The sequence below is a fragment of the Nerophis ophidion genome, linkage group LG20 (assembly GCF_033978795.1).
Source record: "Nerophis ophidion isolate RoL-2023_Sa linkage group LG20, RoL_Noph_v1.0, whole genome shotgun sequence".
NCBI classification, from domain to species: Eukaryota; Metazoa; Chordata; class Actinopteri; order Syngnathiformes; family Syngnathidae; genus Nerophis; species Nerophis ophidion.
Window position 1 is genome coordinate 5,563,401 of NC_084630.1, and position 17,879 is coordinate 5,581,279.

At 42.4% G+C, this 17,879-nt stretch overlaps 1 protein-coding gene across 1 annotated transcript in view; it reads right to left on the reverse strand.

Annotated features, from left to right (window-relative positions):
- gaa2 (alpha glucosidase 2) overlaps nt 1-16,382 on the reverse strand; it is a 40,981-nt gene extending 24,599 nt beyond the window's left edge. Inside the window, exons 1-6 of the mRNA XM_061880368.1 lie at nt 16,103-16,382; nt 12,083-12,164; nt 3,709-4,239; nt 2,023-2,168; nt 1,785-1,950; nt 1,620-1,716 (exon numbers count right to left, since the gene is read on the reverse strand). Coding sequence (XP_061736352.1) covers nt 1,620-1,716; nt 1,785-1,950; nt 2,023-2,168; nt 3,709-4,239; nt 12,083-12,157 — 1,015 coding nt within the window. The 5' untranslated portion in view covers nt 12,158-12,164; nt 16,103-16,382. The remainder of the gene's footprint in view (nt 1-1,619; nt 1,717-1,784; nt 1,951-2,022; nt 2,169-3,708; nt 4,240-12,082; nt 12,165-16,102) is intronic.
- Between the last annotated feature and the right edge of the window lie 1,497 nt (nt 16,383-17,879).

The window sequence follows — 17,879 nt, forward strand, 5'->3', positions numbered from 1 at the left end:
CTGTCACTCAGACTTCCTTCCCCCTCCATTTTCTACCGCTTATTCCCTTTCGGGGTCGCGGGGGCGCTGGCGCCTATCTCAGCTACAATCGGGCGGAAGGCAGGGTACACCCTGGACAAGTCGCCACCTCATCGCAGGGCCAACAAAGATAGACAGACAACATTCACACTCACATTCACACACTAGGGCCAATTTAGTGTTGCCAATCAACCTATCCCCAGGTGCATGTCTTTGGAGGTGGGAGGAAGCCGGAGAACCCGGAGGGAACCCACACATTCACGGGGAGAACATGCAAACTCCACACAGAAAGATCCCGAGCCTGGATTTGAACCCAGGACTGCAGGACCTTCGTATTGTGAGGCAGACGCACTAACCCCTCTGCCACCGTGAAGCCCTCACTCAGACTTGCATTGCAAAATGGAACTAAATAAATGATGTGTTTGATATACAGTTCAGGTTGTATTTTATTTTTAAGCTAGACATTGATTGGCTGTGTGCGGAGGAAGCTGGTGCAGCGCACGATTGAGCAACTGCACTGCTTACAGCAGGGGTGGCCAACCTTTACCACTCAAAGAGCCATTTTGACCCGTTTCACAAAATAAAAAAAACTATGGGAACCACAAGACTCTTTTGAAATTTAAAATGAAATAACACAATGTACAAAGTTTTTTGGGCTTTGTGCTATGTATTAACCAGGGGTCTCAGACACGCGGCTCGCACCTTAATATGAAATTTTAATATTAGTGCGGCCCGCGAGTTTTATTTGAAACCGGTGGACAACATCACATTTGCCAACCATCTAAATTTTTCCGGGAGACTAAAAGAGTTTCAGAGCAACCATTCTCTCGACTGTCTGCTGGTTTTCACCCAAACAACAATAATAAGGGCATGCTATGATGACAATGCGTTTAGCGCCCTCTAAAACCGTAACAAAAAGCTTACCAGCCCATTCACATGTTGTATGTGGCTTCTGCAGACACACATAAGCGAATGCAAGGCATAATTGTTCAACAGCCATACAGGTTACACTGAGGGTTGTGATATAAACAACTTTAGCACACTTACCAATATGCGCCACACTGTGAAACCACACCAAACAAGAATGACAAACACATTTCGGGAGAACATCCTCACTGTAACAACAAACACAACAGAACAAATTCCCATAATCCCATGTATCCCAAACCCTTCCGGGCTACATTATACACTCCCGCTGCCACCAAACCCCACCCCCCAACTACGCCCACCTCAACCGACGCACGGAGAGGGGTGGTGGGGGTGTATAATGTAGCCCAGAATCGTTATGGATGCATGGGAATCTGGGTATTTGTTCTGTTGTGTTACAGTGCGGCTGTTCTCTCGAAATGTGTGTCATTCTTGTTTGGTGTGGGTTCACAGTGTTACGCAAATTAGTAAGAGTGTTAAAGTTGTTTATATCACAACCCTTAGTGTAACCTGTATGGCTGTTGAACAAGTATGCCTTGCAGTCCCTTGCACGTTGAGTCAGCAGCTGCACACTAGATGTGGCGGGCTGAAACAAAACTATGTTCCTTTTCTTTTTTTCAGTTTTGTGGCCTTATCTATACAACAATTTAGACTGAAAAAGAAAACAGACTGACCCATTGCATTGCTGTTCAGAAAGAAGAAGCCATGTGCATTTCCATCATTCTCCATCACCAGGTAAAAGGGGTGAACTCCATACAGGTTAGCTTTTTCCTAAATTGTTAAGAAAGAACATTATAGCAGGGCTGCACAAATCCCTTATATAAAGAGGACTACATCACCATGGGGGGCACATCTCTGGCCCACATCGTGAGCGTGTCCCACTGAAGGTTGTGCAGGAAGGACGAGCGGTGCTCCCCCAGCCCGTAAATGAAGTTACTGGGCAGAGCGGTGGAGAACTGCAGGAACTGATCGGCGTAGAGGAGAGGAGCCACTGTGGTGTTTAAGCTGACAGTCGGACAGAGCGTGAACGTCACAGCAAGCACAGAGACAACATCATATTCTCAACGTTTCACTTACAGCACAGTGCCGGTAGCGCTCCTCCTCACGATGAGGCCAAACGGCTCCTTTGAGAGCTCCACGGTGTAGGCGGGGCTTTCTGTCTTTTTGGTGACGATGGGAACTGAGATGGGGACTTCGTAGCGTGAACTTGAAGGGTCTGTGATCTTATTCAGGTGCCATTAACCAGAACAGTGATTAATCACTTATTTTTGCTACTGTAAACAGTATGTGTACTGCAACAAATGGCAGTACAATTTTACTGTGTCAAAACGGCATTGTGAAAAAGGTAATTAGATTCAATAAAAATAGATGTGGCCCAAGACTATTGTGTACATCCTTTAACATTTTAACACAAAATACATTTTAACCATGCCATGTCTGCTCAAAATATGTGGTATATTATTTATCTTCTTAATGAACTCTACTGTAAACGGACACCACATACAGTGTGTCCTGTATGTAGTGGCCGCTGTGGTGAGGACATCTATTGGGACACATCTCTAGTACCAGTCAAAGTAAAGATAGTTACCATATTTTCCGGACTATAGAGCACACCGGCATATAAGCCGCACCCACTAAATTACAGAAGACAACATTTATATGATATATACGTTGTGAAATTAGGTATTTAGACAGAAATATTTTGTATATGCTTATTTACACACCTCAATTGTTTCCAAACGGTGCCTGTAACACAGCAGTAAAACGGCCGATTAAACAAAACAGAAGTTATTGTCATGGACCCACTAGCTGCGAAAGCTGATTCTTCAATCAGTTAAACCGACTCAATAACACTAGGACGTTTTGGTGAATTTACTGAGAAATTTGTGAAACTGAAACAATACATAAAGCATGCAATTTTAGGTTAATAATACTAACAGACACTTGTGATCGTGTTAGCATATAACCTAATGCTAAAAGACGGTAGTTTGTTTACATTACGATAGCACGTACAAAATACTTCTAATAAACATGTAACATTTTAGTTAAGTATGAAATGTTTTGGATATATTGTACCACAAAAGTTGCTTGGTGTGATGAATGAGGAAACCATACGAGTAGAAACGCTATAGAGGACTAGTAAGACGGACCGGCACTTATACTTCCGGTTCAAAGCCCAAAACAGGAGGAAAACTGTCGACTTTCAACCCGCAGCACCTGCAGTGAGCGAACTCCTCCAAAAGATGGCGCCATTGCACAAACAAAAACACACCTTTTCAGTATCTGTGTGGTTGTTACTACGTATGTTGTGAAGACGTCAACGGCGGAGCAGGCGGAAGACGGTAGATTTAAGACCTACCGGAAAATGGCTGCGATGGCGGACGAGGCTGCAGCAGAAAAGGGTCCCCAGTCGTCTTGGACTCCATGCCACTGGACCCTGACCCGATTCTGTCAAGGATCGTGTGGTGACTGTCTGAGCACCAGTCTCCCCACGTTAAACTAAGTCACGCACAGACATCCTACATAAATGGGATACACCCCTACCAGGAGGATCGTCAAACTCGTTCGAGTGATTAGCAAAAAATAAAAAAAATCATAGATTAGCCGCAATAAACAGCAGAGTTCAAAGCATGGTAAAAAGTTGCGGCTTATAGTCCGGAAATCACGGTAGTTACAGTTCAATGAAATTTGTATGTGTCTATTTGAGTATAAATAGACACATATGTAGCATAAAGTGAGGTGTGGTGTTAGCACTGAACTCACCCGGAGACGCAGTCGTGTGTCCGACTCGTATCTGCTCTCAAACTCCAGAGTCATGACGTCTGCGGGGTAGTAAGTCTTCACTTCTTTCACGAGCGTACCGCTCTGCCCCAAGTCGGTGTCATTTATTGACCTGAGCGCATAGGATGGAAATTCCGGTGGATAAAAACACCATGGGATACCGTCAGAAGAGGATAAAGAGATGAAGCAGCAATTCCTCGCTTCGCATAGCTCTCTGGTAACAACAGCTCCCCTCTCCGGGTGACAGTCAAACCTCCACACCTCTGGGATTAGGCTGCAAGTCTCGCGGAGACGGGACTTGGCCAAAGTGTCATTGACTGTGGAGAGCGTTTCTTGCGCTTTGACTGGTGTTGGGGGTTTGTGCGGCAAAATGGTGTCGGGCCTGTGGAGCCAGAAGGTGGTGCCCACCAGCCAGCCACCGCACAAGAGCAGCAGCAGGCAGCTGATCACTATGAGGCTTGTGGTGATGGAGCACGGCAGCCGTCGTGGAAGCAGAGATACTCTGTCTGTCTCCTCGAAACACACAGAAAACATAAGACTCAAACGGTGTTCATTTTTTGGACCGAAAATTTTCGTCTAAGTTATCGTCAGCCTATTTGTCCCCTGATGAAAATAAGACGATAACTATTTAAAACAAATGCACATTGACTACTATGAAAAAATAACATCTTAATCAACGAATAAAAACATTTTTTTTTTAACAGAAATGAAATCTAATTAGGGCTGGGCGATATGGCATTTTTTTTTTAATATCTCGATATTTTTAGGCCTTAACACGATATATATCTTGATATTTTGCCTTCTCCTTGAATGAACACTTGATACATATAATCACAGCAGTATGATGATTCTATGTGTCTACATTAAAACATTCTTCTTCAAACTGCAGTAATATATGCTACTTTTAAACATTCATGCAGAGAAGGAAATCACAACTAAGTCAATTGACCAAAACTGTATTTATTAAACAGTTATTAAGCAGTGGCACAAACATTCATGTCATTTCCAAAAGTGAAAGTGCAAGATTGTCAGAGACATTTTAAAACAAGCTATTAGTGAACTTTTGTGCATGATGTCACTAAGATGACATGTCAAAACACTAAATTGAAATGCACTTTTTGTACAGAACGTCACTACAATAGCTTAAAACAAATAAAATGCACTTTTGTGCATGATGTCACACAATATATTTCAATAACTGTCAAATAAAAATGAGCTGCATAATAGGAAATCAAATAGTGTATGTCATTTTGCAATGTGGTAGTTTACTGCGGACATTATCTCCTTTTGTTGTTGACTGTTTTTTTTCATACGGTGTTGATCTGGAAATGTTTGCCTCGGAATTTTGTTGGTGCGGCACCGAATGGAGATGTTGACATGCGGAGTACGCACTCCTCATTCTCTAGCAAGTGACTTTTCAAATGATGCTACATATTAGCAGTAATGCTACTTTTTATAGCAAAGTTTTTGCCCCACACTTGACAAATTAAAGTTGTCTACTCTACATATATTCCCGATTGAAGCTGAACCACCATCAGACGATGGACCCCATGCTGTTTTTCTTGGGAATTAATTCTTCCTTCATTTATTACCAGATTCGCACTTTCTTTCTCTCGTATTACCACTCGCACGGCTTCGCTAGCATTACAGCTAACGTTACCCATGCTGCTACCTCTCTGCTCTGCGAGGGGGTATACGTATGTGACGTATGACGTGACAGTATGTGACGTGTGGAAGAAGGTGCGCTTGCTGTCTGTGAGAAGCAGCGATAAGAAAGAGTGGGAAGAGCCTGTAGAGTAATGCCCGCAGCTAAAAGCAACTGCGTGAGAACATATACCCGAATATCACAATATAGTCATTTTCTATATCGCACGGAGACAAACCCGCGATATATGGATATATCGCCCAGACCTAAATCCAATCATATTTAATGTTGTCTGGTAGATGGGTGGAAACGTTTGGAATATATCCAATCACGGCTCTTTAACAGAGCACAAATGAAAGAGAGGCGGGGACTTAGTTTTTTAAGGACATCCTATCAAATGATTTTGCTTATGACATAAGTTGGGGTTCATGGCAAATCACTCTACTGAGATGGCCCTCACACATTTTGAATAACGATAGGCTCCAGCACCACCCGCGACCTTCAAGGGACAAGCGGTAGGAAAATGGATGGATGGATTTGTCGTTAAGAATGGATGCTGATGTTGCTGCTACTTGATCTCAGCACTGCTTTCGATACCATTGATCATAACATTCATAGAAAGCGTCAAATCACGTATCGGTATGTCAGACTTGGCTTTTTTTATGGTTTAACTCCTATCTCACTGAAAAGATGCACCGTGTGTCCCATAATAGCATAACCTCGGAGTATGTTAAGGTACTGTGCAAAATCCCATAGGGTTCGGTGCTTGGCCCTGCTCTTTTCAGAATATATATGCTGTCGCTAGGCAACATCATTCCCAAATACGGTGTTAGTTTTCACTGTTACGCTAATGACACCCAACTTTACATGCCTCTAAAACTGACCGACACGCCAGATTGTAACAATCTGGAGGCGTATCTTTAGGATATTCAACAATTAATGTCTAGCAACACTAAGAACACAGAAAGGTTGATTATTGGCCCTACTAAACTAAGGCACCTGTTTAAGTATACCACTTTGAAATTCTACAAAACAATTGTAAAAGCGACTCGATGAAGAATTGGTATTATTTTCGACCCAACTATTTCGTTTAATCAGCACATTAAAAGTGTTACTAAAGCAGCCTTCTTTCATCTCTGTTATATCGCTAAAATATGTCCTATTTTGCCCATCAGTGACGTTACATCTCATCTCGATTACTACAACGTATTATTTTCGGGTCTCATCATGACCACAATTAAAATATTACAGTTGATTCCAAACGCGGCTGATAGACTTCTGACAAAGACAATAAAGTTTGATCTGTTCACGCCTATACTGGCCCACCTGCACAGACTCACGGTTCTCTTAAGATGCGGCCAAGGTTTTATTACTTATGTACAAAATATTAAAAGGTTTAGCACCAACTTCCATCCATCCATCCATTTTCTACCGCTTATTCCCTTTTTTGGGGTCGCGGGGGGCGCTGGCGCCTATCTCAGCTATAATCGGGCGGAAGACGGGGTACACCCTGGACAAGTCGCCACCCCATCACAGGGCCAACACAGATAGACAGACAACATTCACACTCACATTCACACACTAGGGCCAATTTAGTGTTGCCAATCAACCTATCCCCAGGTGCATGTCTTTGGAGGTGGGAGGAAGCCGGAGTACCCGGAGGGAACCCACGCAGTCACGGGGAGAACATGCAAACTCCACACAGAAAGATCCCGAGCCTGGATTTGAACCCAGGACTGCAGGAACTTCGTATTGTGAGGCAGACGCACTAACCCTTCTTCCACCGTGAAGCCTAGCACCAACTTATCTTGATAATTTAGTTTTACACTACGTTACTTCCAGAGAGCTGTTCCAAGAACACCAGCTTATTGGCGATTCCCAAAGCTCGAAAAAAGTCTGTAGGCTCGAGAGCATTTTTTATTCGGGCTCCAGTACTCTGAAATACCTTACCAGCAAAAGTTAGAGTTGCCACCTTGGTAGAAGCATTTAAGTCGCAACTTAAAACTCATCTATAAACTGTAGTTGTTAAATAGACTCTGTTTAAGACTAGTTGACCTGCCACTTCTCTTTTTTGCTCTGCCCCCCTCTCATGCAGGCAGAGGTTGTCAGGTGGCCACGGATATTCCTTGGAGAGATACCAGTCTGGAGGATGTGCTAGCTGTTTGTAAACCATGACCCAGGGTGGACAACTCCTCTAAAAAGTAATTGTATTTTTCAATTGCAGTATAGTTTTTTTAAAATAAGTACAGCTGTACTTTGTTAGTACCGAAATACCATACAACTTGGACTGTGCAATATACCGGTATTATACCTAACTGGTATTAAGTATAATACTAGTATATTTTCGAAATCAGTATGTAGTGGCAATCTTCATCCTTAAATGTTCAAATTTATTGTCACTACTCAACAGGTTTGAGGGAGTGATCCTATGCAGCAGCAAACATTGCATTGAAGTGAGGTCCAGTCAGAAATCCAGTTAATGCATATTTATTAATGAACTTGCAGGGTGAATGAAACATACCATGGATTATTGTAGTGACATCGTGCCAGATGTTCTCCTGTCTTTCCTGCCTGTTGCTGTGTGCTGTTGTTAAGAACTGTTTGTGCTCCCACACCTGAGTCCTTCCTAATCAGCTCACCTGTGCTTCTATATATACTTTCCTCACTGCACTGCTCAACCAAAAAGCCCGCCACCTTCTGACAAAAGAAAGTAATACCAACTCAAAATAAGGATGCCTAAAATGGCTCCTACACGGTATATACTTGAGACAATACATTTTTACGGCCGTTTGCTCTTCTCTGTGCCTGACAGGCGAAGTACGTGGCATCCTCTTTGGCTCACCCCTTCCCCTTGCGTGTTTACGGAGGCTCCCCTCTGACGCACAATGGCGCACTTTGCATCAAACTTTTTAAAAAGTATGGCGCGCGGTGCAAACTTTTCAACTCGGTGCAGACTAAGCTACTGTAGTGTAGCGGCTGGGTGGCTTAAAAGTTTTTTTAAAGTGAACAGAGCGAGTAGAAGCTCCACCTATCCCGCGGAATACACACCTAGCATTCAGAAACAAAATGAAACGAAAATAGTTTTGACATACTAACTAGGGATGTCCCGATACAACTTTTTCACTTCCGATACGATACCGATATTGTAGCCTTGAGTATTTGCCGATACCGATATCAATACGATACGATATAGGCACGAATCATACATATATTTATTCCTTATTTTGTTTTGTAGAATGTTAGAAAAGGCTTGATAAAGTGATGTTACTGTTACTGATGTTGTATTGTTAAAACAGAAAACAATAGTCAGCAAGAGTAGGTATAGGAAAAACTGACCCATTTATTATTAACCAATTGGTTACATAAATTTTAACCTTCAACATAAGAGTATTACCTCAACAAATCCAATAAAAACAAAATGTTATATTTAAAGTGCAAAATAACCACTAATACCAACATAATTATACAATTGAAAAGAATAAATTAAAAAATAAATCAGAAGACCCTGAAAAATAACCTAAATAAATCCAATAAAAAAAAAAAAAAACGTTTTAAAGTGCAAACAATTCAAGTTCACTTCAGTTATTTTTTTACTGTCAGCATATGTTGGAAACAACTGTGGGCAGGGACAAAAACCACAAAAACAACACAATATTGTCCACTGTCCAACTGCTCTAAATTAAGAGTTCACAGCTCAGTTTCACTGACTGACTATAAATAAATAAATGGGTTGTACTTGTATAGCGCTTTTCTACCTTCAAGGTACTCAAAGCGCTTTGAAACTACTTCCACATTTACCCATTCACACACACATTCACACACCGATGGGGGGAGCTGCCATGCAAGGCGCTAACCAGCACCCATCAGGAGCAAGGGTGAAGTGTCTTGCTCAGGACACAACGGACGTGACGAGGTTGGTACTAGGTGGGATTTGAACCAGGGACCCTCGGGTTGTGCACGGCCACTCTCCCACTGCGCCACGCCGACTATGCCCAAAACAATGTAGTAATTACTCTTAGTCTTCACTGAAGAATAGTGTAAACACAATAAACATATCACTCTAATAACAAGAGCATAAAACAAATAATAATCAGTCAGTGCTGACTACCCTTACAACTCCTCCTCCTTCTCCCCTTTCTGCAGTCCGAGCATAATGTGGAGATTTTTTTTTTAAGAAGATAAGCATTTCGGCATGCTGTGAGTTAAAATACTTCCACACAGCCGACATCACTACACTTTGCTGAGCACACGCGTTGTCGTTGTTGTGATCACGTGGGCTGTGCATGCTGGATCAGAGACGCTCTTCTTCCGCGGCCGCCACCAACGTAATTAAAGGGCATTGCCGCCACCTACTGTGTTGGAGTGTGATCAAACCAGTCACCTGTTATAGAAGTGCTGCAGCGGCAAATGGACAGCTGATATTGGAGCGCTTATATCGGAGTTTTTAGATTCAGTCCGATAAAATCCGATATTCACTTTTTTGGCTAATATCGGACCGATTTCCGATTTCAATATCGGATCGGGACATCCCTAATAGTAACGGACAACTTTTTAAAGAATAAACAACACCTTATGTTACTGCTTGCAACAAAAATAGTCTGAGTGCTCTCAACACTGGTTATCAAGTAATAAAACACTGAGGCAATCTTAAGGACTTTGAGCATGTTTGTCAATACACCGCCATACATAGTCTAAATCAGGGGTGTCAAACTAATTTTAGCTCGGGGGCTCATGGAGGAAAATGATTCCCACATAAAATCATGGCATAATAGCTTAAAAATACAACTACAACTTCCGAGGGTTTTACTTCGGCCCAAAATAGAACAAGCACATTCTGAAAATGTACATCCATCCATCCATTTTCTGCCACTTATCCCTTTCGGGGGCCGCAGTGGGTACTGGAGCCTATCCCAGCTGCTTTCGGGTGTAAGGCGGGGTACACCCTCACCACCTCATCGCACGGCCAACACAGATAGACATGTCTCAGATTATTCTCTTGACAAAAAAACTTTAAGTTAGTGGAAAATTCTTAGGAAAAGATTGGTGCAGTTGTAAAAACACCATGAATAACACAATGAACTTAGACTTAAATCTCAGTGTATCTACAAAGGAATTAAACTTTAGGTTACACCCCATCGAGGATTGAACAAAAAACTAAATAAAGCATTAAAAGTCTAGCATTAAAAGATTACAGTTGGTACAAAATGCGGCTGCTAGACTTTTGACAAGAACAAGAAAGTTTGATCACATTACACCTGTACTTGCTCACCTGCACTGGCTTCCTGTGCACTTAAGATGTGACTTTAAGGTTATACTACTTACGTATAAAATACTACACGGTCTAGCTCCATCCTATCTTGCCGATTGTATTGTACCATATGTCCCGGCAAGAAATCTGCGTTCAAAAGACTCCGGCTTATTAGTGATTCCTAAAGCCCAAAAAAAGTCTGCGGGCTATAGAGCGTTTTCATTTCGGGCTCCAGTACTCTGGAATGCCCTCCCGGTAACAGTTCGAGATGCCACCACAGTAGAAGCATTTAAGTCTCACCTTAAAACCCATTTGTATACTCTAGCCTTTAAATAGACTCCCTTTTTAGACCAGTTGATCTGCCGCTTCTTTTCTTTCTCCTATGTCCCCCCCTCACTTGTGGAGGGGGTCCGGTCCGATGACCATGGATGAAGTACTGGCTGTCCAGAGTTGAGACCCAGGATGGACCGCTCGTCGGGACCCAGGATGGACCGCTCGCCTGTATCGATTGGGGACATCTCTACGCTGCTGATCCGCCTCCGCTTGAGATGGTCTCCTGTGGACGGGACTCTCGCTGCTGTCTTGGATCCGCTTGAACTGAACTCTCGCGGCTGTGTTGGAGCCACTATGGATTGAACTTTCACAGTATCATGTTAGACCCGCTCGACATCCATTGCTTTCGGTCCCCTAGAGGGGGGGGTTGCCCACATCTGAGGTCCTCTCCAAGGTTTCTCATAGTCAGCATTGTCACTGGCGTCCCACTGGATGTGAATTCTCCCTGCCCACTGGGTGTGAGTTTTCCTTGCCCTTACGTGGGTTCTTCCGAGGATGTTGTAGTCGTAATGATTTGTGCAGTCCTTTGAGACATTTGTGATTTGGGGCTATATAAATAAACATTGATTGATTGATTGATTGAGTGTATCTACAAAGCAATTAAACTTTAGGTTACACCCCATCGAGGATTGAACAAAAAACTAAATAAAGCATAAATAAAAACTCTAATATGTATCAACTACCTGTTGATTTTGAAGGCTTCGGGCAGATTTGGAACAGCATGGCAACATAAGCTATCTGAACTCTGATTGGATAAAAACTCTGCTGGAAGGAGCATAATATGACATGAAAACTGAGATGAATATTTTTAGGTATTTAGGGAAAGTAAATAAAAAATTACTTTTATATTTAATTACAATCATGATTTCTGGTTATGTTCGGCCAGCAGAGAAAGCCTCGCTGGCCCTGACGTCTGTATTTTAGTCCTTCCACTAAAGCTAAAATACATTCTCGTCAAACAATACAAAAAGCTAAATTAAAACCCGCTGTCAATATTAACACTGGACTCAGATGACTTAATTACCTAGCCTGAGGGAGGTTTGCGGTTTGGCTCTCGAATGTGTTCAGTTTACACAAGTCTAATCAGGGCATGCTGTGCACTTGATAATAGATGAAGGCATGGAACTCACCACCTCTTCAAAAAGGCGATCCCTCCCCTCGGATAACTGTACATTCTCTGGGTTCAGCAGCTTGTAGGACGCCATGGTGGCACTGTGTGAGGAGGGCAGAGTGCACCAATGTTACATGTCTGACATTTTCTCTGTCACATGGGGAGTAAATAGAAACATGACTGAAACTTATTAGTAGATTGCACAGTACAGTACATAATCCGTACGATTGACCACTAAATGGTAACACCCGAGTAAGTTTTTGAACTTGTTTAAAGGCCTACTGAAAGCCACTACTAGCGACCACGCAGTCTGATAGTTTACTAAATTGCAATTTTAAATCTCGCACCGAAGTATCCTGCTGAAACGTCGCGGTATGATGACGCGTGCGCGTGACGTCACGCATTGTAGAGGACATTTTGTTCCAGCACCGTTCCCAGCTATAAATCGTCTGTTTTCATCACATACTTCCACAATTTTCGGGACATCTGTGTTACTGACTCTTCTGCAATTTGTTCAATGAATAATGGAGACGTCAAAGAAGAAAGCTGTAGGTGGGAAGCGGTGTATTGCGGCCACCTTAAGCAACACAAACACAGCCGGTGTTTCATTGTTTACATTCCCGAAAGATGACGGTGAAGCTTTACTATGGAACAGAGCGGTCAAGGAAACACCGTTGGATTGGACCACACACGCACACAAAGTAGAGTGTATTATGCAGCGATCATTTCGAAAGATCGTGTTTCGGAGAGGGTCCCTTGCGAAGGGCAGAAATGGGCATCGCAACCAACCGTCGACTGGTGCTAAAGAATTGTGCAGGGCCAGCCTTTAGGTTGTACAGGTACGACCATATAATCTCACTAAACACTAGTAACACAATAAGCAGATAAGGGATTTTCCAGACTTATCCTAGTAAATTTGTCTAATAACATCTGAATCGCTCCCACTGTATAGTCTTTTTTTTTTTATTCCTAGTCCTTCACTCTTACTTTCCTCATCCACGAATCTTTCATCGTCACTTTCTCGGTCCGAATCGCTCCCGCTGCTGGTAGCCATGATTGTAAACAATGTTGAGATGTGAGGAACTCCACAACCCGTGACGTCACGGGCACATTGTCTGCTACTTCCGGTACAGGCAAGGCTTTTTTATTAGCGACCAAAATTTCGAACTTTATCGTCGATGTTCTCTACTAAATCCTTTCAGCAAAAATATGTCAATATCGCGAAATGATCAAGTATGACACATAGAATGGACCTGCTATCCCCGTTTGAATAAGAAAATATCATTTCAGTAGGCCTTTAAGTCGGGGTCCAGGAAAATCAACTCATGGTCTGATGTGATAGTATCGCAAAACTTACAATTAATGTTGATTTTCACCTTTTTTCTACAGGCTTGCACACTGCACTCACATTGTACTGTTGCTTAATAGACCAGTCATCTTCCAGAGCAAAGGGCACATGCTCCAACCTTTGCTTGCCCTGCAATAAGTATCCAGTAAACGTAAATTTAAAGGCCACCTGAAAGCCACTACTACCGACCACGGAGTCTGATAGTTTATATATCAATGATGAAATATTAACATTGCAACACATGCCAATACGGCCTTTTTAGTTTACTAAATTGCAATATTAAATTTCCCGCAAAGTAACCAGTTGAAAACGTCGCGGTATGATGACTCGTAAGATGAGGCGTGCGTTTGACGTCTCCGGTTGCAGTTGACATTTTTTTCCGGCCCGATCCAAGCTATATTTAGTCTGCATTAATCGCATAATTACACAGTATTCTGGACTTCTGTGTTGCTGAATCTTTTGCAATTTGTTCAATTAATAATGGAGAAGTCAAAGTAGAAAGATGGAGGTGGGAAGCGGTGCATTGCAGCTGCCTTTAGCCACACAAACACAGCCGGTGTTTCATTGTTTAAAATTCCCGAAGGTGAAGCTTTACTATGGAACGGAGCGGTCAAGCGAACATGGTTCCCAACCACATGTCAACCGGCAGGTTTCGGTGAGAAAATTGTGGTAATAAGTCGCCTCTTACTGTAGACATGAGTGGAGCTTGCGTCCTCCTGCAGCTGCGTGGCTTCCCTCAGAGACACTGGTGGTCGCCACACCCCTCCGACTTTCAGGTACCATATAATCTCACTAAAACACTAGTAACACAATAAGCAGATAAGGGATTTTCCAAAATGATCCCTGTAAATGTGTCTAATAACATCTGAACCGCTGTCACTGCCCTCGCCTTTTTTTTTCTCTAGTCCAGGGGTGCCCACACTTTTTCTGCAGGCGAGCTACTTTTCAATTGACCAACTCGAGGGGATCTACCTCATTTATATATATCATTTATATTTATTTATTTATGAAAGAGACATTTTTGTAAACAAGTTAAATGTGTTTAATGATAATACAAGCATGTGTAACACATATAGATGTCTTTCTTTCACAAAGACAAGAATATAAGTTGGTGTATTACCTGATTCTGATGACTTGCATTGATTGGAATCAGACAGTAATGATGATAACGCCCACATTTTCAAATGGAGGAGAAAAAAAGTTGTCCTTTCTGTACAATACCACATGAAAGTGGTTGGTTTTTGGCATCTAATTCATCCAGCTTCCATACACTTTACAAGAAAAACATTGGCGGCAAATTCCGTAGCTTGCTTGATTGACATTCACGGCACCCGAGGGTCTTGTGAGATGACGCTGGCTGCTGCCAGTTCATTATTATGAAAAAATGACAGAGAGGAAGGCGAGAAACACTTGTTATTTCAACAGACTTTCGCGCCGTCCCTTCCGTCAAAACTCTAAAGGCCGACTGCACATTTCCTATCTTCACAATAAAAGCCCTGCTTCATGCTGCCTGCGCTAACAAAATAAGAGTCTCGGAAAGCTGGCGTGCACAAGTGATGTGCACGCCAGCTTTCTGAGGGATCGCTTGTGCACGCCAGTTTTCCGAGACTCTGTATTTAGTTAGCGCAGGCAGCATGAAGCAAGGCTTTTATTGTGAAGATAGGAAATGTGCAGTCGGCCTTTAGAGTTTTGACGGAAGGTACGGCGCGAGAGTCTGTTGAAATAAAAAGTGTTTCTCGCCTTCCTCTCGGTCATATTTTCATAATAATGATCTTGCAGCAGCCAGCGTCATCTCACAAGACCCTCCGGTACCGTGAATGTCATTTAAGTGATGTCTTGGTGAAGATTGATGATCACTAATTTTTAGGTCTATTTTTTTTAAAAGCTTGGCTGGAGATCGACTGACACACCCCCCGCGGTCGACTGGTAGCTCGCGATCGACGTAATGGGCACCCCTGGTCTAGTCCTTCACTCTCACTATCTTCATCCACAAATCTTTCATCCTCATTCAAATTAATGAGGAAATCGTCGCTTTCTCGGTCCGAATCGCTCTCGCTGCTGGTGGCCATGATTGTAAACAATGTAAGGATGTGAGGAGCTCCACAACCCGTGACGTCACGCGCACATCGTCTGCTACTTCCGGTACAGGCAAGGCTTTTTTATTAGCGACCAAAATTTTGAACTTTATCGTCGAAGTTCTCTACTAAATCCTTTCAGCAAAAATATGGCAATATCAAGTATGACACATAGAATGGACCTGCTATCCCCGTTTAAATAAGAACATCTCATTTCAGTCGGCCTTTGAAGCCCCACTAATAGTCACACTAGGTGTGGTGACATTAATCTCTGTATTTGACCCATCACCCTTGTTCACCAGCCTGGGAGGTGAGGGGAGCAGTGAGCAGCAGCGGTGGCCGCGCTCGGGAATCCTTTTGGTGATTTAAACCCCCGACTCCAACCCCTTGATGCTGAGTGCCAAGCAGGGAGGTAATGGCTCCCATTTTTATAGTCTGATACATTTTTCACAAACCTGACATAAGTGAAGTAGAAGGACGTGCATGTTAGCTGTCAGAAGGCAAAGGCTACCAGCTAGCTGTAGCATTATTTCTAACATACGCGAGGTGGAATACGCTTAAAAGGAAGGTTGAATTGACCTTCTTTTAACTGGTTAGTAGTCAATAAACTACTTACTGTACAACCTTAGGGCGCAGACGTCCTTTAATTGTCGCGGCGGAAGGTATTGAAGTAAGTTGGTAGAACGCTAAAACCACCGGTGTGTGCGTCTGTTGCTAAACATGACGCGTTTAAAGATATCGGATTTTGGAGAACTTCCGTTTAAATATTGTTTTGCCTTTTTTTTTTTAACAGTGTACATACAAACCAATATTCTCAATGTACATAAAACCAAGGCACTGTCAACAAATCTCAACAATTTCAATCAGGTTGAGCAAATACTGTCTTTCTTTCGTTGAGAGATTTACTGGACTGAGTAGTGAGTTGAAAACCGCCGGGGTGCGTTCAAGAACAGCAATGCATTTGTAAAAGATTTTTTTTTAACTAAGTCAAACCGATACAAAACGACAGGTTTCAATAACTGTGGTGGCGTATGATTCACAAAGAGCAACATTTATCGGAATATTTAAAGCAAATCGCATAGTTTTGATGAACAGAACTATGGTTTCGCAGTGGTGAACGTTTATGAAGTGGATAATGGAGCGTTCAAGAGCGTCGGACCACCTGCCTCAAATTCTCACCGGCATTGAAAGTAAACATGTTTTTCAAAACAAAGTATTATTTTATCCGATTCTTTAAATTAGTTTGCTCGTTGATTATTTTTACTTGATTTTATATTATGTAGTTTTATGTATATTGTAATTTTCATTCTGGGACTAAATTGTTTGCCTGTTTTCTTGTTGATGCTTTTATTTTTTAATTTTTGTCTGTATTGTGTAGTTATAATAATATGCTTTTACTTGTAATTGTGTTGAGTTGTGGACCCCAGGAAGACTAGTGGGTTGTTGTGGCAACCAGTTAATAAATATAAATAAATAAATTCTGGTTCCCCAAACACACGAGGCACCCCCATTCCACCCTAAACCCAATGTAAACACACTTTTCATATTTATATACCCCCAATTTCTAAAAAAGTGCCAACAAATTGAAATGTATTGTGGCTGGAATATAAATTAAAGTTTTCAAACAGCGGTCTTACTTTGATTTTTTTCTACATTTGAAACACTTCTTTATGGTTTACAGCAGGGGTGTCGGACTCAAATACAGAGTGGGCCAAAATTTTAAACTGAACAAAGGTTGAACAAATTAACTTTTAATAGGGACCCAAACAAGTTTTGCATTGAATATTGAACGAGCAAGGCTCGTATAACTTAATATTGACATGCAAAATCGATTTTCAAATATTGTAGCATCCCGGAAGAGTTAGTGCTGCAAGGGGTTCTGGGTATTTGTTCTGTTGTGTTACGGTGCGGATATTCTCCCTAAATGTGGTTGTCATTCTTGTTTGGTGTGGGTTCACAGTGTGGCGCATATTTGTAACAGTGTTTAAGTTGTTTATACGGCCACCCTCAGTGTGACCTGTATGGCGGTTGACCAAGTATGCCTTGCATTCACTTGTTTGTGTGTAAAGTCCGCATATGTGACTGGGCCGACACAATGTTTGTATGGAGAAAAAGCGGACGGGACGACAGGTTGTAGAGGACGTTGAATGCAGTGCCTTTAAGGCACGTCCCCAATGATGTTGTTTGGGTGTAAATTGAGAGAATTTCGGCAAGTGCACTGAACTTCGGGAGTCTCCCGGGAAAATCGGGAAGGTTGGCAAGTATGAGTATTAGCGGTGAATGTGGTGTTATAATACTGGCGGGCCAGCTCTAATGTTAATTTGATATTGCCTCAAGGGCCAAATTAAATTACACGGTGGGCCAAATTTGGCCCGCGGGCCAGAGTTTGACAC